Source organism: Nilaparvata lugens, chromosome 4 (assembly GCF_014356525.2).
Source record: "Nilaparvata lugens isolate BPH chromosome 4, ASM1435652v1, whole genome shotgun sequence".
Lineage (NCBI taxonomy): Eukaryota > Metazoa > Arthropoda > Insecta > Hemiptera > Delphacidae > Nilaparvata > Nilaparvata lugens.
The window spans coordinates 48,658,568-48,680,869 of NC_052507.1; the positions used below are offsets into that span (position 1 = coordinate 48,658,568).

A 22,302-nucleotide genomic window follows, 5' to 3' on the forward strand; every position below is an offset into this window, starting at 1 on the left:
ATCTTCAATGAGTACTGAGTTAACACTTTAACCGAAACACCGATCTGTGAGACCAGAGGCAAAATTATTTTTACTATAGTGGCAAAATTGTGAATCAAAAATTGCTGCCCGCTCTAATACCTTCTCCCCCACTATTCCTCAACATTCTCCAACAATGCTCGTCAGTCCCCAACTCACGGTTATCAAGTAAACATCAATCTATTGGAAACGTACCGGTCTCAGCTACCTGATCTTTGGATAACATTTATTTTTTACCGGTCGTTTCCGGATGTTCCGACTAACAGATATTTTGAGCATTCAATTTTTTTTCTAATGTTTTTCTCTTCATTATTTCGGTATTTTATTTGAAAAACTAATTTTTGTAATTGAGTTGGTTTAGGAAAATTGATGACAATGGATGAGTTATCAACCATACAAGCCCCAGCTTTTGGAACTTGTATCAATAGGCTGCTTCCAATGAAGTGTCACAAAATGAAAATTCTCTTGACGAAATAGATGATTCCAACTACTATAGTTATTTATGAACTTTTCTTGCTAATAAAATAACTGGAGGCTGAAAACGTTTGCTCAAACAAGTTTCTTGATAACAATGAAAAACATTATTATTTTTAATAATTACATTTCAGTTTTGCTATAAAGCCTATATTGATGAAATATTTCTCCATGATTATTGTTCTGAGTAGTATCTTACACAGATTTTTGTATTGTGTGTTTTCTTACATCCAACTTTATACATTTATTACATATCAATCAATGTTTCCAAATTTTTTTCTATTCTTCCATTACTTAATTTGCAACTGAAATATACATTATTCTTTACTATAATTGAAATTTACCAATGAGAAATATTTAAAGTTATATTTAGTAGAAAATATATCAAATATAACACTCTAAGCAAGACCCGGTCTGTGAGACCGGATGTTTCGGTTTAGGTCAGTTCTGACCATGTTTCGGTTAGAGTGTTGAATTTTTCAAAGATGACATTTCAAGAAACTATCAATTCTGATGAATTTCAGTTTTGGTTAACAATATCTCCTGATTGTTATCATTCAAAAGTTTGGAATCTCAATGCGAGGACAATGAAGTTGGTGATGATGGTTGAAGCTAAAAATTGTGTTGTTTTTCGAAATAAAAGGATATTTTTTATCAGCTGTACCTGGAAATCTATATTATTATGTGATTTATTATTAGTGATGGAGCACTGTATCTGTTCTTAGATTGTAGAGCACAAATTATAAATCTGAATGGTAACAATATTGTTCATGAAGGACTGAAATTAATCAAAATTGACTATTTCTTAAAATTTTACTCATTCTTGAGAATTGTAACTCAACACTCATTGAAGATAGGGAGTTCAGAATGATCTCATCTTATTCAGAATTTTTCATGGTCTAAGAAGAAGGCGGGAGCGAATATTTCTGTACAATCACTGGATTTGGCAGAATTAACAGAAAATTGGAAATGGTATACAAAAACACTATCTAACTGACATCCACATATGCTTCGATTCCAGTGGAGAGGGTAATTTTAAATAATTCAACCCTAGATTTCCAGGTATTCAGGCATTCGTGGTTACGCTCAGTCATCAAAAGCTGTGATTTCGCAAAAGTACGTCAAGTATTGCAGATTTTTCCACAATACCTTCCGGTATAGGCTTCAGAGGCCAGTGCTACTTAATCTGACATCCACCTTATTCATACTGCCATGGATTTTAACCCTACAGAACTAGCTCTTGTGGGTTCTAAAACTATAGAATGAGCTGACAACACACTTGAAGTTATAATATTGCACTTTATTGTACTATAAACTGAATAGATGAAAGAATTGATTCACTAGAATAATACATTATCAACTCTACTAAAGACAATAAATTCAATCAACTAATAAGTATTCAGATGGCCAATATTAGGATCAATCACTTATAACACAGTCTTCTAATATTTACAGTTCATTAACGCAGTACCTATGCAGCACTATCACTGTCTGTATCTTATACCAGGACTCCGTATAACAATTATACTCCATATAACAATTCGTGTATCACGTGCTCGCGAATCCTTATCACCGTCCTGTATCTCATATCTTGATACATCTGTCACGACAATAATAATAATCACAACACTACACTAGATAACTATCACGGTACTGTCGCTATACAATTATCACTAAAATAATTATCACTATACTGTCACTATAAAATTATCACTAGGAACTGCCAGGCTTTGGGAAATGCTGACACTGTTCTTTTACCACTAAAATTCTTATTATCACTCACTTCTTGTTTATCACTGACTTCTTGTTTCACACTGACTGACTGCTTTAGGCGAGCGATCCCTCTAAATATACCCCAACGTTTTTATTCCAGAACAATCCAGATGGATGAAGGCTTCTTCTCTATTATCCACACAATTTACAAATCAGAAGCAGCCAGCTCTTTCCATAAGCCTCTAGAATTGTAAAAAAAAGGTAACTCAGTTCCATAGACAATAGGGTCCTGTAATCATCAGCCAGGACCCTGCTGCCACAGACTCTCTTCATTCTGTCTCTCTCTATTTGTTTCAATCTCTGTTCCTCCTTCATACCACTCACGAACGTGTGTGAATCCAATAACAATACGGAAGTATCTAAACTTGTTGCGTCATTAACATGACGAATGGTCATAAAGTAGTAACCCTAGCATCGTTTTAGATGCTAGACATAGATGCTAGTCATGATATTAGATACATAGCTCACTGTTTGACAACATGTTGCAGTAAACTTAGAAAAAGTGGAGGGGAATACAGCAAAAGATGAGTCATCTGAAAGTATAAAAGGGGAAGGCAATGGCTATCAATTATCATTCTTCAGTCATGGTGGCTACAAGCATGTACCAAGCAGCGCTCTACCTTGTGCTAGCACTCAGTGCTAGTGCATTGGATCCAAAGTACAGGACACAGGAATTTCTCACTTCAAGGGAACACAGACTGGATACATCAAACATCCGTCATATGCAACAGTGCCTGCCAACATCAGGGATTCCTGCTCTATGTGGAAATCAGTCAGCAATCGATCAAATGTACATCGATATCAGAGACTGGTACATGAATATGGCTGAGGAACTAGCTGTGGAGGGATCTCTCTGCAAACGAGTCCACTGCGCATACAATCTGCACACCTGTCTTCACCCTACATTCACATCGCTGGACTTTCTGGAAGCGGTTGTTGCAAGGTCAGTCGAGGACTGTGCACCGTGCTGTGAAGAACAAGCATCCATTGTTATTACTACTCCAGTGAGTACTGCAACTGCTACAACAACTCTTGCTGCTAGCACTACTACTCCCGCTAGTACTACTTCAACTAGTACTGCTGCTACTACAACTCCTGCCACTGTGCCAGACCCAGTACCAACATCAGCCTGCAGTGGAGCAAGCAGACATGTGTGAGTTCGGAGACTGTCTGAAGTGTCTTTGAGATTGAAAAGGTTTTAAAGAAAAGGGGGGGACAAGCTGCTAGTGCATTGGAAAGGATACAGTTCAAGTCATGACTCATGGATCGACAAAAGTGACTTGATCTAGGATGAGAGAGGTTGTACAAAGGCAAAACCTGTTCAAAGTTATTGATTTCGATCGTGTGGTGAAAGGTTGTGGTCTGGAAATGGACAATAAGAAGAAGCAGCATGGTCCTTTGTTCCCCAACCATATAAGATGCATTATATGTGGACCTTCAGGGTGTGGTAAGACAAATCTACTGTTCAACATGCTTTTTGATCCAAATGGAATACATTTTTCAAATATACATCTTTTTTCAAAGACTACGTTTCAGTCCAAGTACAAGCTACTTAAAACCATAATGCAGGGACTAGACGATGAGATGGAATATGTAGAGTGTGATACAAGTGAGGAAATACCTGAACCACATGAACTGCCTGTCAATTCAATAATTATCTTCGATGACATAATTTGTGAGCAACAGGATGCCATCAGGAAATACTTGAGTGCAGGCAGACACAGCGATGTCGATGTTTTCTATCTGGCACAGACCTATAGCCGCATTCCAAAACAGCTGATTCGTGACAATGCAAATTTTCTAATCATGTTTGAACAGGATGAGCTGAACTTGAAGCATCTGTATAGAGACCATGTCGGCGCCGATATGACCTTTGATCAGTTCAAGGACATGTGTAACAAGGTTTGGTCATCAGCTGCACATGCATTCATTGTCATTGACCGCTCATCAGGAAAGAATGCTGGGCGCTACAGGAATGGTATTGACACCTATTTAGTTGAGGTGTAAGTCTAGTAGAGTATCAGTCTGTTATTGTGAGGCAAGCAGGATGGTTCGACCTCGTCAGAAGACATTGGAGGAGGTAGCTTCTACCATCAAGGAGATTGCAAAGCTAAGACGTAACATCAAGAGAAAGCATAAGGAGCTCACACTTGGGAGAGAATTGACAGAGGAGCAACATGCAAAACATTTCAAACTGCTAACTGAACCACTGGGAAAAATTATTGAGACTCTTCAGATTCCTACAGCCCAGCAGCAACCACCTCCAGCTCAGCAACAAGCACCTCCAGCTCAGCAACAGCCACTGGCTCAACCATTAGCAGAACAACATCAGCTTATACTGCCTACACCGCCAACAACACCGATCCGACCCAGGCATGTTTGACGTCCATTACCATCACAACTAGAAGTTGTTGAGGAGCAGGAGGAGGAGGAGGAGTCACCAACCTATGAATCATTTGGAGAAGCAGCAGGCTCCACTCCATCTCCAAGTACTTCAGCAGTTGCAAGAAAATTATTGTCTTAGACTAGGAGTGATGATGATGATGATGAGGAGGAGTAGGAGGAGGAGGAGGAGGAGGAGGAGGAGGAGGAGGAGGAGGAGGATATTGTGGCAGTGTTGGATAACAGCAGTCCTAAGGAAGTGTACAAAATTTATACTCAAAGTGGATTGAGTGGAACCAAAGTGGGTCCATATGTTTATAGAGCGATGTTGAATGATGGTAGTGCAGATACTACATTTGGACCAAGATTTGTTGGAAACAAGTACTATTTGGGTAGTAGGCATCTAACCTTTGGAAGTGATGGCTCAAAGATTGAACTGACTGACCCTGCAGATGAAGAACATAAAATGATTTTTGATGCAACAGCCGGACTATGTGAGCTGATTTTTGAAAAGAAGCCTAACAATCAACTTGTTACATCACCTGACTCAAATGCATACAAACGCATTCTGTATTTGACCAATTTGTATAGAAAAAACTATGACCCAGTTGGATGTATTATAAACTCCAATGATGCCAAGTACAAGAAGACAATTTACTCACTGATAAGGAATGGTAAGCATAGTGGGAGAGGACTGGTGACACCATTTAATATGGTGGCAAACAATCAAACTAAGATTGAGTATGTCTACTACAATGATCCCAATGAGTTGGTGGACAGACTAAGACTGTTGGATCAGTCCAAGGCAGTTGGCAACACTGGACATGAGAATGAAATCAATTCGATTCTAGAAGAGTTGGTGGAAGGTGGCTATATAGTTGGTAACCCTGCATACTAGCTTTGCTATATAAGAGATCTAATATGTATATACATAATAGTTGAGCTATGGATTCTGTGGGAATCATTAATGCACACTATAGATGTTTGATAAATTTAGCACATCCAAGTGCTGATGGAGATGCTGTTAACTCTGCAACATGTAGAGAACTGATTTCAATGTGGCTGCCAAAGACAAGGGACAATACCACATCACAGGTATTTACAAGTCTCAACGATTCAATACTTACTGATATGCTGGATCCAATTTAGCCTACTGATGGAGTAAACAATCGATATCTTGAGAAGAGGCTGATTGAGTTTGCTGGTAAAATGTTTACATTGTATTTAGACATTGTGTTAGATCCGGAAAATGCTAAAACTATGAAGGAATTGTCACCTGATGAAATGAAGAAACGTTTCATAGATCTTATGGGATTACCGGAACCACCACCTGCAACACCACCTGAAACATCATTGCCACCAGCACAAACATCGCCCACACCAAAAAGTATAAAACCAGCTGCTAAAGCCCTTAAGAAGCATTAGATGGCTGGATGGAGAGAGGAGGTACCAAGGGAGAGAGGTACTATCATCAATTGCAAAAGCTGCCAGTTCAATAGTTAAAAATGGTGCTGGCACTATAGTTAATAAAGCAATTGACATTCTACCTGTTGAACTTCACATCTCAGTTACCAGTACTGTGGACCAGGTACCAAGTTGGAGAAGTGATTGGCATGAGGCGATCCATGTATAAATAGTCTTGATCGAGCCTGTAAGGAGCACGACATTGCCTACTCCAAAAATAGTGATACAGCAAGCAGAGCAAAGGCTGACAACATCTTGGCAGATCAAACTTGGAGTGTGGTAAACTCTTTAGATGCAGGAGTACTTGAGAAGGCTGCAGCACTAGCAGTCACCAACATCATGAAGGCCAAGGCAAAGTTTGGGGGAGGAGCAAGAAGTTGTAAGAAGAAGAATTCCAGGAAAAGTCAGCACACATCGTCCAAGAGAGGTAAAGGTCTTTATCTGAGACGTCAACAGGGGACGGGAGATGGGGCATGCCACCATTGTCAATGCAGAAGACAATGATTGCTCTGCCTGACCGAGCACTCACCGACGCAGACCTCTACAAGTATGTGTGTCATCTAAAGCTGAAACACTTTCGAGGAGTGTTTATAGGGAATGTCCTACCATTGGATGGACCCTTGAGACAAGAGTGTTGTATCATCAACCTGGATACCAGCAGTGGAGCAGGCACACATTGGGTGTGCTATGTGGAAAAGGATAATGTCACCCAATACTTTGATGGATTCGGCAACTTGAGACCACCGCAGGAGTTTATTGACTACATGCATTGAGGACTGGAGCCAGCATCAAGGATTGAGTATAACTATGAGCAGAAGCAGGAGGATCTATACTCACATATCTGTGGACATTTGTGTTTGAAGTTCTTGATTGATAATAATTAAAATTGATTAATACCACAATCTGTCCATTTATATTTCTTTTACCCTTCACTCTTAGTATATAATACTGATGAAGGGGTATTGATAGTCATTGTATAAAAGTATATTGAGCAGGCAACATCATGATGCTCTATTTTGGAGGTGAAACGTCAGTTCTGGAGAGCAAGTATTTTCCACCACTTGATGTGAGCAGTGGTGACTGGGAGATTGGATTAACTGGCTTTACAAGTTGTAACTCAATACCAAATGTTGAGAAAGGTTTTAACAATGTACTACATTCTTATGCAAGTAATAGAATCCCTAAGAAGGGCGATACTAGTGCAGAGATAACACATGACGAGCTTCAGAGTATGGCAAAATTGAAGTTTCATAGCTACTGGAGTAGTATGATCTCCAAACATAAACCTGGTGAATCTGATGAGGATGAAGATGAGGAGGTTATTGGTAAAAAGCGTACAAGGGCTACTACTACTACTACTACCAGTAGAGATTTGGTTATGCATTATGTATCATTACCAACAGGTAGTTTTGAATTTACCACAATTGCCGACTTGCTTGCACAAAGGCTGTTGGAGCATGATATTGAATTCCAGGCAACTATAGATCCATCAACCTTGAAGTGTTCAGTTTTGAGCACTGCTAAGCTGGATTTCAGCCATTCAAATTCAATAGGAAAGCTGTTAGGATTTTCTGATACTCAAACAATAGAGGCCAACATGTCTACTAGAAGTGATACTACTGTACAAATCAGTAGACCTAATGTGATACGCGTCACATGTAACATTTTTACTGTATCCTACTCCAATAGAATTAAAGATCACGTGATCTATGAGTTTTACCCTAATGTTGATCCTGGGTATAAATTGGTGGTGACTGTGCAGAATATAATCTATTCACCTGTAGATGTCAAGCAGATTGGTAGCATTACACTGCAGTTAGTTGACGAGAACGGAAGTCTGATAAATAATAGAGGAGAGGAGATTAATATAGCTCTGCATCTAAGACAATGCAAGTGAAATGGTGTTGTTATTTGTGAAAGTGGAATCAAGGATTGAATATGGAGGCTGCAGTCCATCCTCCTTCTTCTCTCCATCATCATCCTCTTTCACCTATAAAAGAAGATAAAAGGAAACAGAGATTTATTCAGCATTCAACCTCGGTGAGGTTAACATCAAGGAGCATTGAGTATTTGAAGGAACGAGGCTGTCAAGTTAGACAATAGAAGAAATGGGAGTTTTGGATGTGACACGACAAGGACCTTCCTCAGATGACAGTATCATTGGCTATGACTATCATTCTCATGCCCCCTATACTGCAAGCTTCAATGCCAACGATGAAGTGAGGATACCAATCCAGCAACAGGACATTTACACACTACCATCAGAGAGCTATCTACATCTAGAGTATACTGTGCTTGGAGCTGACAATGCTGCTGTGGCTGGAACACCATGTGTGTCTGGATTCTTTGCCAATCTGTTTTCAGAGATACGCTATGAAATCAACGGTGTGGAGGTGGACAGCATACGTAATCCGGGTAACACCAGTCTGATGAAGAATGCTATGACATTCGAGCGAGATGAATGCAGCAAGATGGAAGTGGCCGGCTACAAGTTTAGTTCAACCATTGGTTTTGCCAATTTTGCTGCAGATACAAAAATGGATGTACCTCTACGATACCTGCTAGGCTTTGCCAAAGACTATAGACAGATTCTGTTGAATGTGAAGCAAGAGCTGGTGTTGAGAGTCAATCCTAATTTCAATGACTGTGTGAGTGTTGCCGGTGCTAATGTTACAATCACAAAGCTTTTGTGGAGAATGCCATATTTAGAAGTGGCTGATGATGTAAGAATGCATCTGCTACAGATTGTGCAGAATGACACAGCAATCAATATACCATTTCGACATTGGGAATTGTATGGGTACCCAACCTTGCCGCAAACTACAAAACTTACATGGACTATCAAGTCAACAACTCAGCATGAGAAGCCGTGCTACATTGTAGCTGGCCTGCAGACTGCAAGACGAGGTGTAGCAGCAGCTAACAGTTCAAAATTTGACAAGTGTAGTATGAAGGATATTTGAGTGTTTTTGTTGGGTTTGGTTGACTTGGGTTAGGTTTGGTTGACTTGTGTGACCTTGAGGTTAGGTTTGGTCGACTTGGGTGACCTTGAGGTTAGGTTTGGTCTACTTGGGTAACCTTGAGGTTAGGTTTGGTCAACTTGGGTGACCTTGAGGTTAGGTTTGGCCAACTTGGGTGACCTTGAGGTGAAGGCTACTACTGCTACTTTGTTACTACTATTCTTTTAATTTTTTTTTCTTCATTTTTTTTTTGTTTTGTTTTTTTTTTCTTTTTTTTCAAATTTTTTATTAATTTTTTTCTTATTTTTTTTCAAATTGGCTTACCTTGAGGTTAGGTTGACTTGGGTGACTTTGAGGTTAGGTTTGGTTGACTTGGGTGACCTTGAGAGTTAGGTTTGGTCGACTTGGGTGACCTTGAGGTTGAGTTTGGTCTACTTGGGTAACCTTGAGGTTAGGTTTGGTCAACTTGGGTGACCTTGAGGTTAGGTTTGGCCAACTTGAGTGACCTTGAGGTGAAGGCTACTACTGCTACTTTGTTACTACTATTCTTTTAATTTTTTTTCTTCATTTTTTTTTTGTTTTGTTTTTTTTTCTTTTTTTTCAAATTTTTTAATAATTTTTTTTTCATTTTTTTTCAAATTGGCTGACCTTGAGGTTAGGTTGACTTGGGTGACTTTGAGGTTAGGTTTGGTTGACTTGGGTGACCTTGAGGTTAGGTTTGGTCGACTTGGGTGACCTTGTGGTAAGGTTTGGTCGACTTGGGTGACCTTCAGGTTAGGTTTGGTCGACTTGGGTGACCTTGAGGTTAGGTTTGGTCTACTTGGGTGACCTTGAGGTAAAGGGGGACTCTGGAACACTTGTGTTCCAGAGTCCCCCTTTTTATACTACTATCACGATCAAAATTGTTATAGAATCGATGTGTCTGAAGTCTACTTCAAGTTTTGGTCGTACGATAAAAATTCGAACGACCTTTTATCGTATGACCAAAATCGATGTGTGTGTAGCTAGCCTTATTCTTTCACCACCACACTTCCGTTTTTTTAATTCACATATAATTTAAATATCCACTCTCATTGGTGGCCTCACTACTGCGCAATGATGTGATTCAAAGTTGTCGAAATAGCCCGTACTAAACTGCTATGTTACAACCAAAAGAGCGAATATTTTTGTCTTGAATATTTATTTTATATTTGTTACATAGATCTGGGTACTGCATAGTTTACAATTTCTTACTATTTATATAATAAATACGTGTATTTTTTGAATTAATTTGCTTTTGCCACCAGTCAAATACTGCACTATGATTGGCGTATCCCAAAACTACAAATGTATTCATGCACTGAATAAAGATACATCCCATTTCCTCAATCTTTTCATTTATTTTATACATTTTGTTCATGCTCGTTTGATATAATAAAATATTTTTATATTTCCTAGAACGCTTTTTCTTTTACATTGACATGCCATGCTTGTTACTAACCCTCTGATCATAGTTTAAGCAAATGCTATTTAAACGCAACTCAATTTGCCACAAGGTGTCTGGCTAATTCTCAAATTATATGGCTCAACCGATTATATAGGTTGCCGACTAGTAAGTACCAAAGAGCCGAACCTCAAAATATCAAATATTTTATATGATTAAATAAATAGCGATAATACTTTCATTTTCATTTGGCTGTCAAAACCATAGCCTGAAGAGCCGTTATTATCTAATCTAGAGTTTATTGACATCGTATCTGGTGATAACGATACAGTTGCCTGCTCGAGACCTATCAATTTCCTTTCCTTTCATTATTTTGAGGAATATCCAAATTTATATTCTTACAACATGCATGTTTGTTTTGTCATCAGCGATAGGCTCCCAACATAAATTAAACAACTAATAACGATTGATATTACAATATTACTCTATGTGTTAGATTACAATTTATGATGATTAGAAAATAATCGTGTGTGTGTGTGTGTGTCTGTGTACACGATATCTCGTCAGCCAATTAACGGAATGACTAGAAATTTGGAACTTGAGGTCCTTAATAGGGATCCGACACGAACAATTTCGATCAAATGCGATTCAAGATGGCGGCTAAAATAGCGAAAATGTTGTCAAAAACAGGGTTTTTCGCAATTTTTTTGGAAATGGCTCCAACAATTTTGATCAAATCTCTACCTTAAATAGTCATTGATGAGCTCTATCAACTGCCACAAGCCCTTATATGTAAAAATTTCAGGAGCTCCGCCTCATCTATGCAAAGTTTGATTTTAGATTCCCAATTATCAGGCTCCAGATACAATTTTGAACAAAACATTTCAAATGGAGAAGATTGAGCATTAAAATCTCCACAATTAATGTTCAGTAACATTTCCACCTAAATTTGAAAATAAGCTCCAAATTCGAGAAAATGTGATTATTCAATTGGCAACTGTTGATTCTATTAAATCATTCACTTTGGAGAGATGGCAGACCTCGTGTGTTTCCAGCGTTATTGTCCTGTCACCAGCTGGCTCAGATCTTTGAATAGTAGACTTGAGTTGCGCGCGAACACTAGCGTCTAGTGTACAATTTTCATAACGGCAAGGAAAGTTGTGTGACTGCGCCACACAAGATTTTCTCCTGTAGATAGATTATATTGCTATTGCCAGCTTCTCTTGGAAGTGAATGTGATTTTATCATTTATGAATGATTTAGTTTTTCTCTCCAATAAGGGATATGTATAAGAAATTAAAACCGGGAATGTGTGGCATCTCGCAAAATAAGAACGACAATAATATGCATCAGTTGATGAGAAGTGATATGCGCTTGTTAGTGGCACATAAGTATGTACGCACCTTAAGAACATATTCAATTTTGAAATCACTTCCAGTAGGTTGAGAGTTGGTATTATCCCTGTGAAATTGAAGAAATTGAATGAAATCCCTCACTGAATCACTGAATCCAATCATTTTGTGCTCTCAGATTCCTCCATCAGTCTCTGACTCTTGAAAAGGGAGGATTATTACTTTGTTTATTCTCTCTATTGAGCTGTGCTTCAGACCGATTGTCATCGATTCAGAACTGAATGCAACGTTGCTTTGTTAGATGCTAGTATCATCCATTAATCCACGACTAATGAAGAGAGGCGATGAACATTGCATTTTCTATATCGAGCTAGATTTCATCCAGTTTGGAACATGGATTCAATAATGATGTTCCGATGATGATCCACCAATAGCTTGTAATGCGCCAGCTGACATAACATTCTGATTGTTCAATATCTGAACAGATCAGCAATGAAATTGATGTGCCAGTACGTGCATTTGAATGCGTGAGGCTATTATTTCTATTGGATACGTTCATTTCAGGCCTGAGTGCATTTGCCCATCTATCCAATCGGCTAATATATTCGTGGTTTGTGGTATGGACTGTTCAGGAATTGTATCTAATCATTTCGCGACAGTATAACATCCAATCAGTTCATTTCATTTATTGATGGATTTGTTAATCAGTCCATCGTTTCCCCTCTCCCCCTCTCCTGATTATTCAATTTTCATGATTCACCGCGAAAAAATGAAGTTGCCACCAAATGTGGTTCAATGATTGATCAGCTAATTCTCGAGTGACAATGATTTCAAATATGGAATTAAATGTGATACCTCATTTATTTGAACCTGTTTACAGTGTATTCTTCCCAGGCTGGAGTCTCTACCATATTCTTAACAAATCCTGTATCAGATAATAAGTAATGAGATATTGAATATTTGTATTGTATTAGTATTTGAATTTATCAAATATTATATAATATCATATCATATAATATAAAATGATTATTTCAGCCTACTATGTGCGCTGTAAGCATATTTATTTGGAAAATTGTTTCTCTCATAAAATTATCAGATTCATCTCTCAAACTTTCATAATATGCCTGCTTAGGCTTCAATTTCTATCTAAATGTGGGAAAAGAAAAGTTTTGGGTTTTAAGCCTGTTGTTCCTCACCCGATCATTCATAGTTGAGAATGATATTACATGTATGAATTCATGAATAAATAAATAGATCAAAAAATGAATACTTGACGAAAATATAATATAATAATTATTATCATCTAATCATATCCATTCATTATTTACTCATATGAGAGATGGAACTTTAAAATTGAATAGAATCATCCACTTTATTCAATAAGGAACTGTTAGGATGCTAATTAAAATATATTACTGCCTGATCTCAGTTATTATGATTGAACTTTGATAATAAACACGGCTAATTGATCATAACAGACCATCTCTTTTCAACGGATGCTGGAAACAGCAAGATTATTGATTCGATACCGTCTGTGAGACTACACATTTATGATTTGAATGGCATGTTGATTTATGTTGGCGCATTCCGTAGTGGCCCGTTTTCTCCTGCAGAGATAAAATGGCTTTTATGACAAGGGTTATGGCCGGGAAGAGCATTGCTCATTTCCCTGGGGACTCTGACAGTTGCCAGCCACGATTCCCATTCTCAGGTGATCATGAAGTACTGTCTCAGCCACTCACGCGCCCAACTCTCCACCGTCAGTGTTCCTTGATAATAACTGCAACGCTTCCCCTTCAACCAACACTGATAGTATGAAGTGAATCGCACTGTAGTGATGGTGAGGATGATGATGATGATGATGAAGGGACCAAGTTGAACATCGCGGAGTTGGAGGTTTTGTCTCTCGACACAAATCGACCGATGCGTTCCATCGTATATGGGCAGATGGTATTGCCAACATCAAATTGGGTTTAGGAATGTTTTGCCAGGTCGTAGTTATAGGCCGGTATCCATTGGGTGAGAGGCTGGAGCAAAGTGCTCTTATTCAAACCTCATGTCTGCAGATTTCTTGTAACATTTGAAATATGTATGAACCATTCAAGGTAGAATTTGAATCATTAACACATTAACTCTATTATCATCAATTCACTCTTCACTTTGAAATAACTCTTCATTGGTATCTTTATATCAGCAGCAGTTGATTCAAGTTTGACTCACAAAAGACTAATTTGATTGAATTCATTCAAACAATGCTTTTGTGAGTCGATCTTGACAACTGCCTGAACTTCCCTGAAAACTACTATGTGCAGGATCAATGTGTGGAGGGATGTGTTCCCAATAATACAGACTAGTTCAATCTTCAAAGGAAAGTTTCCAATGAAAATGATTATTTATTGAATAATAATTATTTCTTACCACTATATGCGTGAAGGATGAAGAAACAATGTGAGGATCAAAATGGATTCCCACATATCAGTAGCAGTAAACGTGTTAATACCTTGAAAAGATTACTTTCATAAATTCAAATTGGACTACTCATATTCGCTTAGCCTATAGTCTATTGATATTACTATGCACATACTCTATGGGGAATTCGTCCATTGGAATGATATTTTCACTCTACCAGACACGTTCACAAACAGTATACAGTGTGAATCCAGCTCTGATTTTGTGTGAAGAAATGCGATTGGTGTAGTTTCCAGTAATTTTTTGAAAAGTTATATTCTAAATTATACCTTATAGCTCTCTCACATGATGGATCAAATCCAGCTCAATATAAACACAGAATGAAATCAAACAATTGAAAAAAATACAGTTACAATACAAATTTCAAGAATACAGGAAATAGGCTTCATGATGGAGTGTGCTGAATAGAATGAAAGGAGAAATAATACCCAGTCAACTATGATTTCTCATGTAATAAAATAAAATATATTCAAGCAATTCAAGGTAGAATTAGAATGATTAACACAATTTTATATCTCTATAATCATCAATTCACTCTCCACTCTAAAATGTACCTTAATTCGTCTTTCTATCTCGGCAGCCTAACCAATCTACCTCCTGCCGCTGGTAGAGGATATGAGAGATTAAGGAAGGAAGGGTGAAGATGAGTGAAATATTTCAATTACAAATTCTGGTTTTCTAATTGTGTGTGTGTGTGTTGTTTTTCAGTGTGGACGCGCGCGAACGCGACTTCAAGCACGCGGAACGGTGGTCTGACGAGCACGTATTCAGCAACCGCGCCTACTTCATGCCGGAGCGGCAGCCGGCCGAGCTGGGCGTCGATCACATCCGCGAGACCGACGCCGGCGTCTATCGGTGTCGCGTCGACTTCAAGATCGCGCAGACCAGGAACTCAAAGGTCAACCTTACTGTCATAGGTGAGTCATTGTCATCAATTTGTTCAGTAGGGCATTATGAATGGTATATCGAGAAAATTCCATTATTGCTATTATTATTGATGATTATTTGAATTGATACAGGAATACAGATGTAGGAACTCAGCTCAACATCTTTACTATGAGAGATAGAATTAATAGGAACAGGAGTAACTAGTTGGAGCATGTTATGGTCGGATGAGTGGGTATCCTTAAAGTACTTTCTCCGGTTCTAGTATGTGAAGCATCTATCCTCCTACCTTCAGAGACAAATTTGAAATTATCTTTAAAATAGTTCGGATTACCGTATTTCAAGATATCTCTAACAAGCTTGACTATTCGAAAAAGCCTCTGATCGGGAAGCTTCAATGTTGAACTAGCAATGAATGAATGAACTAGGGGTGATATGATCATGGCGTTGGAGAGAGTAGACGAAACGTAGACAATAATTTTGGCAACGCTGTAGTTTATCATTCAGAGTGACTTGCATATCATTAAGAACAGAATTACAATACATTAATGTGGGAAGATGAGAGATTGAACCAATAATAATTTAATGTTTCTAGGGAGGAAATCGTGCATTTTCTTCAATGCATGCATGGCTGAGAATACCTTTTTACAAGTTTTGTTCACTTGTTCTGACCAGTCAAGAGTATTATTCATAATAATGCCTAAATTTTTAACTGAGCTACAGTAAGGAATGTCATTACCGTCTACACTAATTTGTGAATCGATTCAAGGTCAATATTGTTTATAAGACGAGAATATCCAATTATAATGGGTTGTGTTTTGATGGGATTAAGCTTAAGGCCATTTTTCTTTGTCCATCCACTATCGAATTGATATCCTGATTCATTATTCCAACTGTTTCATTAATTTTTGTTATGGGACAGCTTAAATAGATTTGAAGGTCGTCTGCATAAGTATGGGAACTGGAGAATTTGATAATGGAAGAAAGGTCATTAGCATACAAAGTGAAGAGGAGAGGGCCTAAAATTGAACCTTGTGGTACTCCATGCATAACGTTTTTCCAAGTTGACTTTTTGTCACCGACAGATACACATTGTTTCCTACCTAATAGATAGGATTTAAACCAAACTAACGAGTTGTGACTGAAACCAAGAATAGCCAACTTATTCAGAAGGACTGTATGATCAACAGTATCGAATGCTTTAGAAAAATCAAATAGGGTGAGGATGGTGCATTTTCTTTGGTCCATAGCTAACCTTATATCATCAGTGACACGAAGCAGAGCTGTCTCAGTTGAATGGAATTTTCTAAAGCCTGATTGAAAGTTATGAAGCTTACTATTGTTGTCTAGAAATTTTACAACTTGAGCATGAATGAGTCTTTCTAGCACTTTCGACAATGCAGGTAGAATACTGATTGATCTGAAATCCTCAACTTTATTGGGTGATACAACCTTATTCAGAGGGCGAACCAGAGCAAACTTCCAGTTTTCAGGGAAAATGCCTTCTTCAAGTGACTTGTTGAAAATGTATGTAATGGTTGGTAAAACAGCAAATAACATCTTCTTGATAAATTTAATAGGAATTTTGTCTACACCCGTAGCATTACTATGAATACGTTGAATTGCTCTGAAAGTGTCTTCTTCTGAGATTGGATGGAAATGAAATTGATCAGTGATTGGTAAATCTAAGTTTGTAACCTGCTCTTCAAGATCATCTATATGATTAGCAATGACAACTTCGTCGCGTTGGTTAGAGTGTGAAACGAAATGGTCATTTATATTATTCAATGGTAAGTCAATTTGTGGATTCGATTTCTGTTTGCCAAGCCCGAATTCTTTTATTCCCTGCCAACTATGATTTCTCATGTAATAAAATAAAATATATTCAAGCAATTCAAGGTAGAATTAGAATGATTAACACAATTTTGTATCTCTATAATCATCAATTCACTCTCCACTCTAAAATGTACCTTCATTCGTCTTTCTATCTCGGCAGCCTAACCAATCTACCTCCTGCCGCTGGTAGAGGATATGAGAGATTAAGGAAGGAAGGGTGAAGATGAGTGAAATATTTCAATTACAAATTCTGGTTTTCTAATTGTGTGTGTGTGTGTTGTTTTTCAGTGTGGACGCGCGCGAACGCGACTTCAAGCACGCGGAACGGTGGTCTGACGAGCACGTATTCAGCAACCGCGCCTACTTCATGCCGGAGCGGCAGCCGGCCGAGCTGGGCGTCGATCACATCCGCGAGACCGACGCCGGCGTCTATCGGTGTCGCGTCGACTTCAAGATCGCGCAGACCAGGAACTCAAAGGTCAACCTTACTGTCATAGGTGAGTCATTGTCATCAATTTGTTCAGTAGGGCATTATGAATGGTATATCGAGAAAATTCCATTATTGCTATTATTATTGATGATTATTTGAAATTGATACAGGAATACAGATGTAGGAACTCAGCTCAACATCTTTACTATGAGAGATAGAATTAATAGGAACAGGAGTAACTAGTTGGAGCATGTTATGGTCGGATGAGTGGTGGTCGGATCCCCTAACAGGCCCCCTATCGTATCAGCCATTTCAAAGAAGAGATCGAGGACGTCCTAGGAAGAGATGGGTTGATTCAAGAGGATTAGAGGTTTGGAACAGGCAATAATGCCAAACCCCTAAAAAGGAAGAAGAAGATAAGATTCATTAGTGAATAAATGTGATGGTAATGATATTGGATAAAGAAGTGAAGATAATAATCTGACTTGTTGAAAATAGACAATAAACATGAATTTACACAAAATACTCAATATGCAGATATGGATCATTTATTATGTTGGTTATCACTATTGCATTCTACTCACTTTCAGTAAGTAGAGGTATCAATTATTGAGAATTTATATAGCTACTACAAACATCACTTCAATAATAAAAAGGAATCATTGTACTCTGCCAGATGGCTTTTGATGTGTTAATGACTGCAAATCTTTGTCAAAGAAATTGCATTCATCAGTTTTCAATGATTTTCTATCCATTTTCATAATTCTTTCCAGCCTGGAGCTTATGTGAGCATCACCATCAGCAATTCACATAAATGTGCATTCTGTTCAATAATCCAATTCCCATAACGTTATCCACGAGTAGGTTTTGTTTCTGTCTCTACAAATTCCATTAGCCCAATACCTATTTCCATGGAATTGTTGAGTATTCCAGCTCTATCCATAGTTATAGAAGTATGGCACCAATGCAGATGCAACAAAAGCAATGCAACAGTACTCTCGTATCTCTAGTAGACTTCCTTCTCCATAGATTGTTCTCGTTATATGAGACCGACAGTCTAGTTCATCCCTCGCATTGTTTGTAATATTTGTTCTCAGATTATGTCAATTCTCAATTGTTCTCTTCAGATTGAACAATGCAATTTTGTCGTCGACACAGCTTTCTGATGAGCGATATAACGCAATTTGTAGGGTACAAAACTCTCGATCCCGCTTCTGGATACAAACATGATGAGCAGGGTATGCGATCAAGCAAGTGATTACAATAAATTTCATTCCAGAAATCAGAATGGTGCCCTCCACACTCTTCTCACTCATTCTCTTCCGTACTCTTTTTTCGCTCTCTTCTATAGTATGCCATCCTGCATTATAGGAAACTGATTTAGGAGCCTGGAGGCTACAGACCTCGATAATAGCAAATATGAGGGCAGGGATTCTGTTATTCGTTCTGCAAAAGAAACAATGTTTCCCTCTTTTTCTGGTACGGTCCTCTTTGTTCTGCAGCCGTGTGCTCTCTGATGCTCTCCCCATTCCCATTCCTCCAGCTGACCGCAAAATCCAGTATTCCTTTTTCTGGAGTAACAGCTGGTTGCTGGATCTCCCCCTTTCCTCTAACTCTCTCAGCCACAATTCTGTGCCATCACGACCCGACGTTTCATTCGCGACCGAAAAAATGCAAACCACCTCGCCGTAAACAGCATTTATAACATGCCCCATGCCAACCTAGTAGGAAATTAAACTGTGTTTGTCGCGAACACTATCGGACAGTAAATATTATTTACGATGTCCCAAAACTCGTTAGGATTCTTGTTTTTTGAATCTGTGGATATCCATTTTCGTACAAGCTTCCCTCATGAACTATATCGCTATATGAGTGTATGATTGTGTTGTGTATGAGTGTGTGTGTGTGTGTGGTGTGTGTGTGTGTGTGTGTGTGTGTGTGTGTGTGTGTCTGTCAAAGCTTCTTCCCAACTGTGTAAAAATTCAGATTATTTTTCTTTTTTGTTGTTATTTGTAATACATTTTAACTAACTAACGGGTTTTCGTGAAAAATTTAGTAACTCAACCTGAATGTGATCGCATCTGATTCATCGCATCAATATTGAGTTCCTCTGAATATTTGTTATTTACTTTACGATTTTAGGCCTTCATCAATCATTCATGATTATTCTATAATAATTTCCAATCTACAATAAAATTAAAAGTTGCGTGCACAAGTCATTCGATTTGTAGGTCTAATGATTCATGAGATGCATAGCAATAAAATTTATAATACACAAGTACTTAATTGCATTTGAACATTACATCCATCACTTTTCTGTAAAGTAAGTTGAAATGTGGGATGATGTTAGTTACCCTTTATTCAGGGTGATCAAAATTATATTGCTTATGGTGCTAATTACAATGTGTCAGTTTTATTCGTGCAACATTTTGCCGTACATATTCGGAATGATCCATAATAATGAAGCGCAATATATCCGTCATAAAGACAACCGACGCGCTGTGGAATTACAGTCGCAATTTGAATTACATGCTCGTTTGTACTGTCAAATATATTATTATTGGTGGCGATAATGAACTGATAACTAGCAGCGCACGCGGCGGCAGAAAGCAGAACTAGGGAGTGGGGAGTGTGTTGATAGCCTAATGATCAATTTATTCTTTAGTGCTGTGCAGCCATTTGGCCACGAGTCAAAAACATTGTAGCCTGCCATTCATCATGCTAGCTTATTGCTTGCTGGTTGCTGGCTGCTCGGTGTAGCCTATTGCTCTCGATATTTTCGGCTTTCTCTTTGCGCTGGCTCAAAGAAATAATGATAAGAGTCGCTCGCCCTCGCCTCTCACCCCAGCGCTGCAAAATGATCACTGATACTGAATTCAATCTTCTCGGTGCTATTTTCAAATTGAAAGATATCTTCGCCGTTTGCTGTCTACGCTTTGGGAACAATCTTTTCTTGTTCCTTTCCTTTTTTGCTCGTTTCAACATCAATACTGGAAAGTTCTTTTGCTGGTTATGAGAGCATAGCGTCTGCGCGATTATTCACAAGTGATTTGACTCTCATTTATAGGCTTCATCTTTGATTTGCTTGATGTGGGAGAAACATTCCATGGTGATTTGATGAATGGAATAAAGTATTTTTCCCTTTACTCAGTGATTTCTCTACAGAATTTCTATTTGTGCCGTTGAAGATATTTCTTATTATAAATATTATGCTTGCCAAAACCATCAATTCCTTAAAGCACAGAATGAGAATAGAATCTAAAATTAGAGTTTTCAACTTATTTTGAAGAGTCAATAAAGACTGAGAAGTCACGTTTTTGAGTAAAATAAGTTCTTCGCAGAGACTATAATCCTTCATTCAACTCTCACAATACAAAATATTTATAACGACCTTATTGTCTCAACGCTTATAAAATACAACACCAATGAAGAAGTCCTTACATAGTCTATTACCCGTCTACGGTAGGCTATAATATGGTAAACGTTATTAAAATAATTCTACTTCTCATATACTATACGGCTACTTTCATAACTCATTACATGAGTTATGCTTGAATCAGCCTTCTTCCATAAAAATAAATTGAAAATTTTCAAATTTATGAAAACTATATTATTCTGTTAATTGATTTTATTAACGTTGCTGATTTACGCAATGACTTTTTGAACATATCTTTATGTTCAACCTTCAACCTGTGCTCCTAGAGAAAAAGTTTGTTTTTAATTTTTGAACTATCACCTGAGTGAGAATAATTTTTCATATTCCGATAGATCATATTTATACACACTCAATCCGAGCCACAAATTTATGTGAAGCCAAATTGAGCCGAGAAGCTACCGAATTGGAAGAGTGCAGCCGTCCATTATTTGAGTGCGTCACGCGACCGAGCAATATGCCGTAAAATACCTGCTCAAAGATTGAACGTCTTGACAACTCGACTCCATTGTTGGTTGGTTGTTATTCGCTGCTCTATCATTATCAATGAGTGGTTAACTGTCTCGAAACTCAAACCCGAGACGACGCCTCACTGAAAGTCTCAGCTAAAGCCCACTAATGACTGTCTTTTCATAAGATAACTTTGTTGGTGGGAAGTTTGTAATGCAGCTTCCGACTTCATCCATTAAGCTCAGTCTAAGACGCGACTACTACATAACACATTTTCACTTCAACATGCTTCACTGAAATATTGCTTTTTAAACTGAGCACCTTCACTTCATCTCAGTTTTCTGAATTACTCGACATGGATACCTGAGTTTAATCCGCACTTGATAATTTAATTCTGGAATAAACTGGTTGAAACTACATGACATCATTTTTGAGGCCACAGTTGATAAGTGCTATTTGAACTTACTGCCTAGTATAGTTCCTTCTACTCACACGTATCAACACGTAAGTTGTTATATGAGGTAATTATGTTATGACATATCAAAGCAATCCTTCGAATCCATCGCACAAAGATAGATGAACAATTTAGGAAAGTATTGAATACTCGTACTTTTCTACTTTATGCCGCATCCACATTTTGGCCCAATGAAGGCCGATGGCAACCAGCGCCAGTGTGTGAAAGGGTGGTTTGCCAGTGCTGGCCTAGATGTGGGCTATGCTGTTGCCATGCTGAGCCAGGCTGGACCAGCTTACTGAGCCACCTACTGGGTCAAATTTCATAAAATCTATTACCGCGTTTCGCTGTAAATGCGCAACATATAAACATTAAACATTTAAACATTTAAACATTTAAACATTTAAACATTTAAACATTTAAAATTTAAACATTTAAACATTTAAACATTAAACATTTAAACATTTAAACATTTAAACATTTAAACATTTAAACATTT

The 22,302-nt window shown here is 38.0% G+C and overlaps 2 protein-coding genes across 2 annotated transcripts in view; both read left to right on the top strand.

Annotated features, from left to right (window-relative positions):
- The window catches only part of LOC120351063, a 303,920-nt gene extending 288,572 nt beyond the window's left edge, over window positions 1-15,348 (top strand). Inside the window, exons 4-5 of the mRNA XM_039427010.1 lie at window positions 15,024-15,232; window positions 15,335-15,348. Of these exons, the coding sequence (XP_039282944.1) occupies window positions 15,024-15,232; window positions 15,335-15,348 (223 nt within the window). The remainder of the gene's footprint in view (window positions 1-15,023; window positions 15,233-15,334) is intronic.
- Window positions 15,349-17,323: 1,975 nt separating this feature from the next.
- The window catches only part of LOC111057911 (nephrin), a 383,192-nt gene continuing 378,213 nt past the window's right edge, over window positions 17,324-22,302 (top strand). The window contains exon 1 of the mRNA XM_039425733.1: window positions 17,324-17,533. Within this exon, the coding sequence (XP_039281667.1) occupies window positions 17,404-17,533 (130 nt within the window). The 5' untranslated portion in view covers window positions 17,324-17,403. The remainder of the gene's footprint in view (window positions 17,534-22,302) is intronic.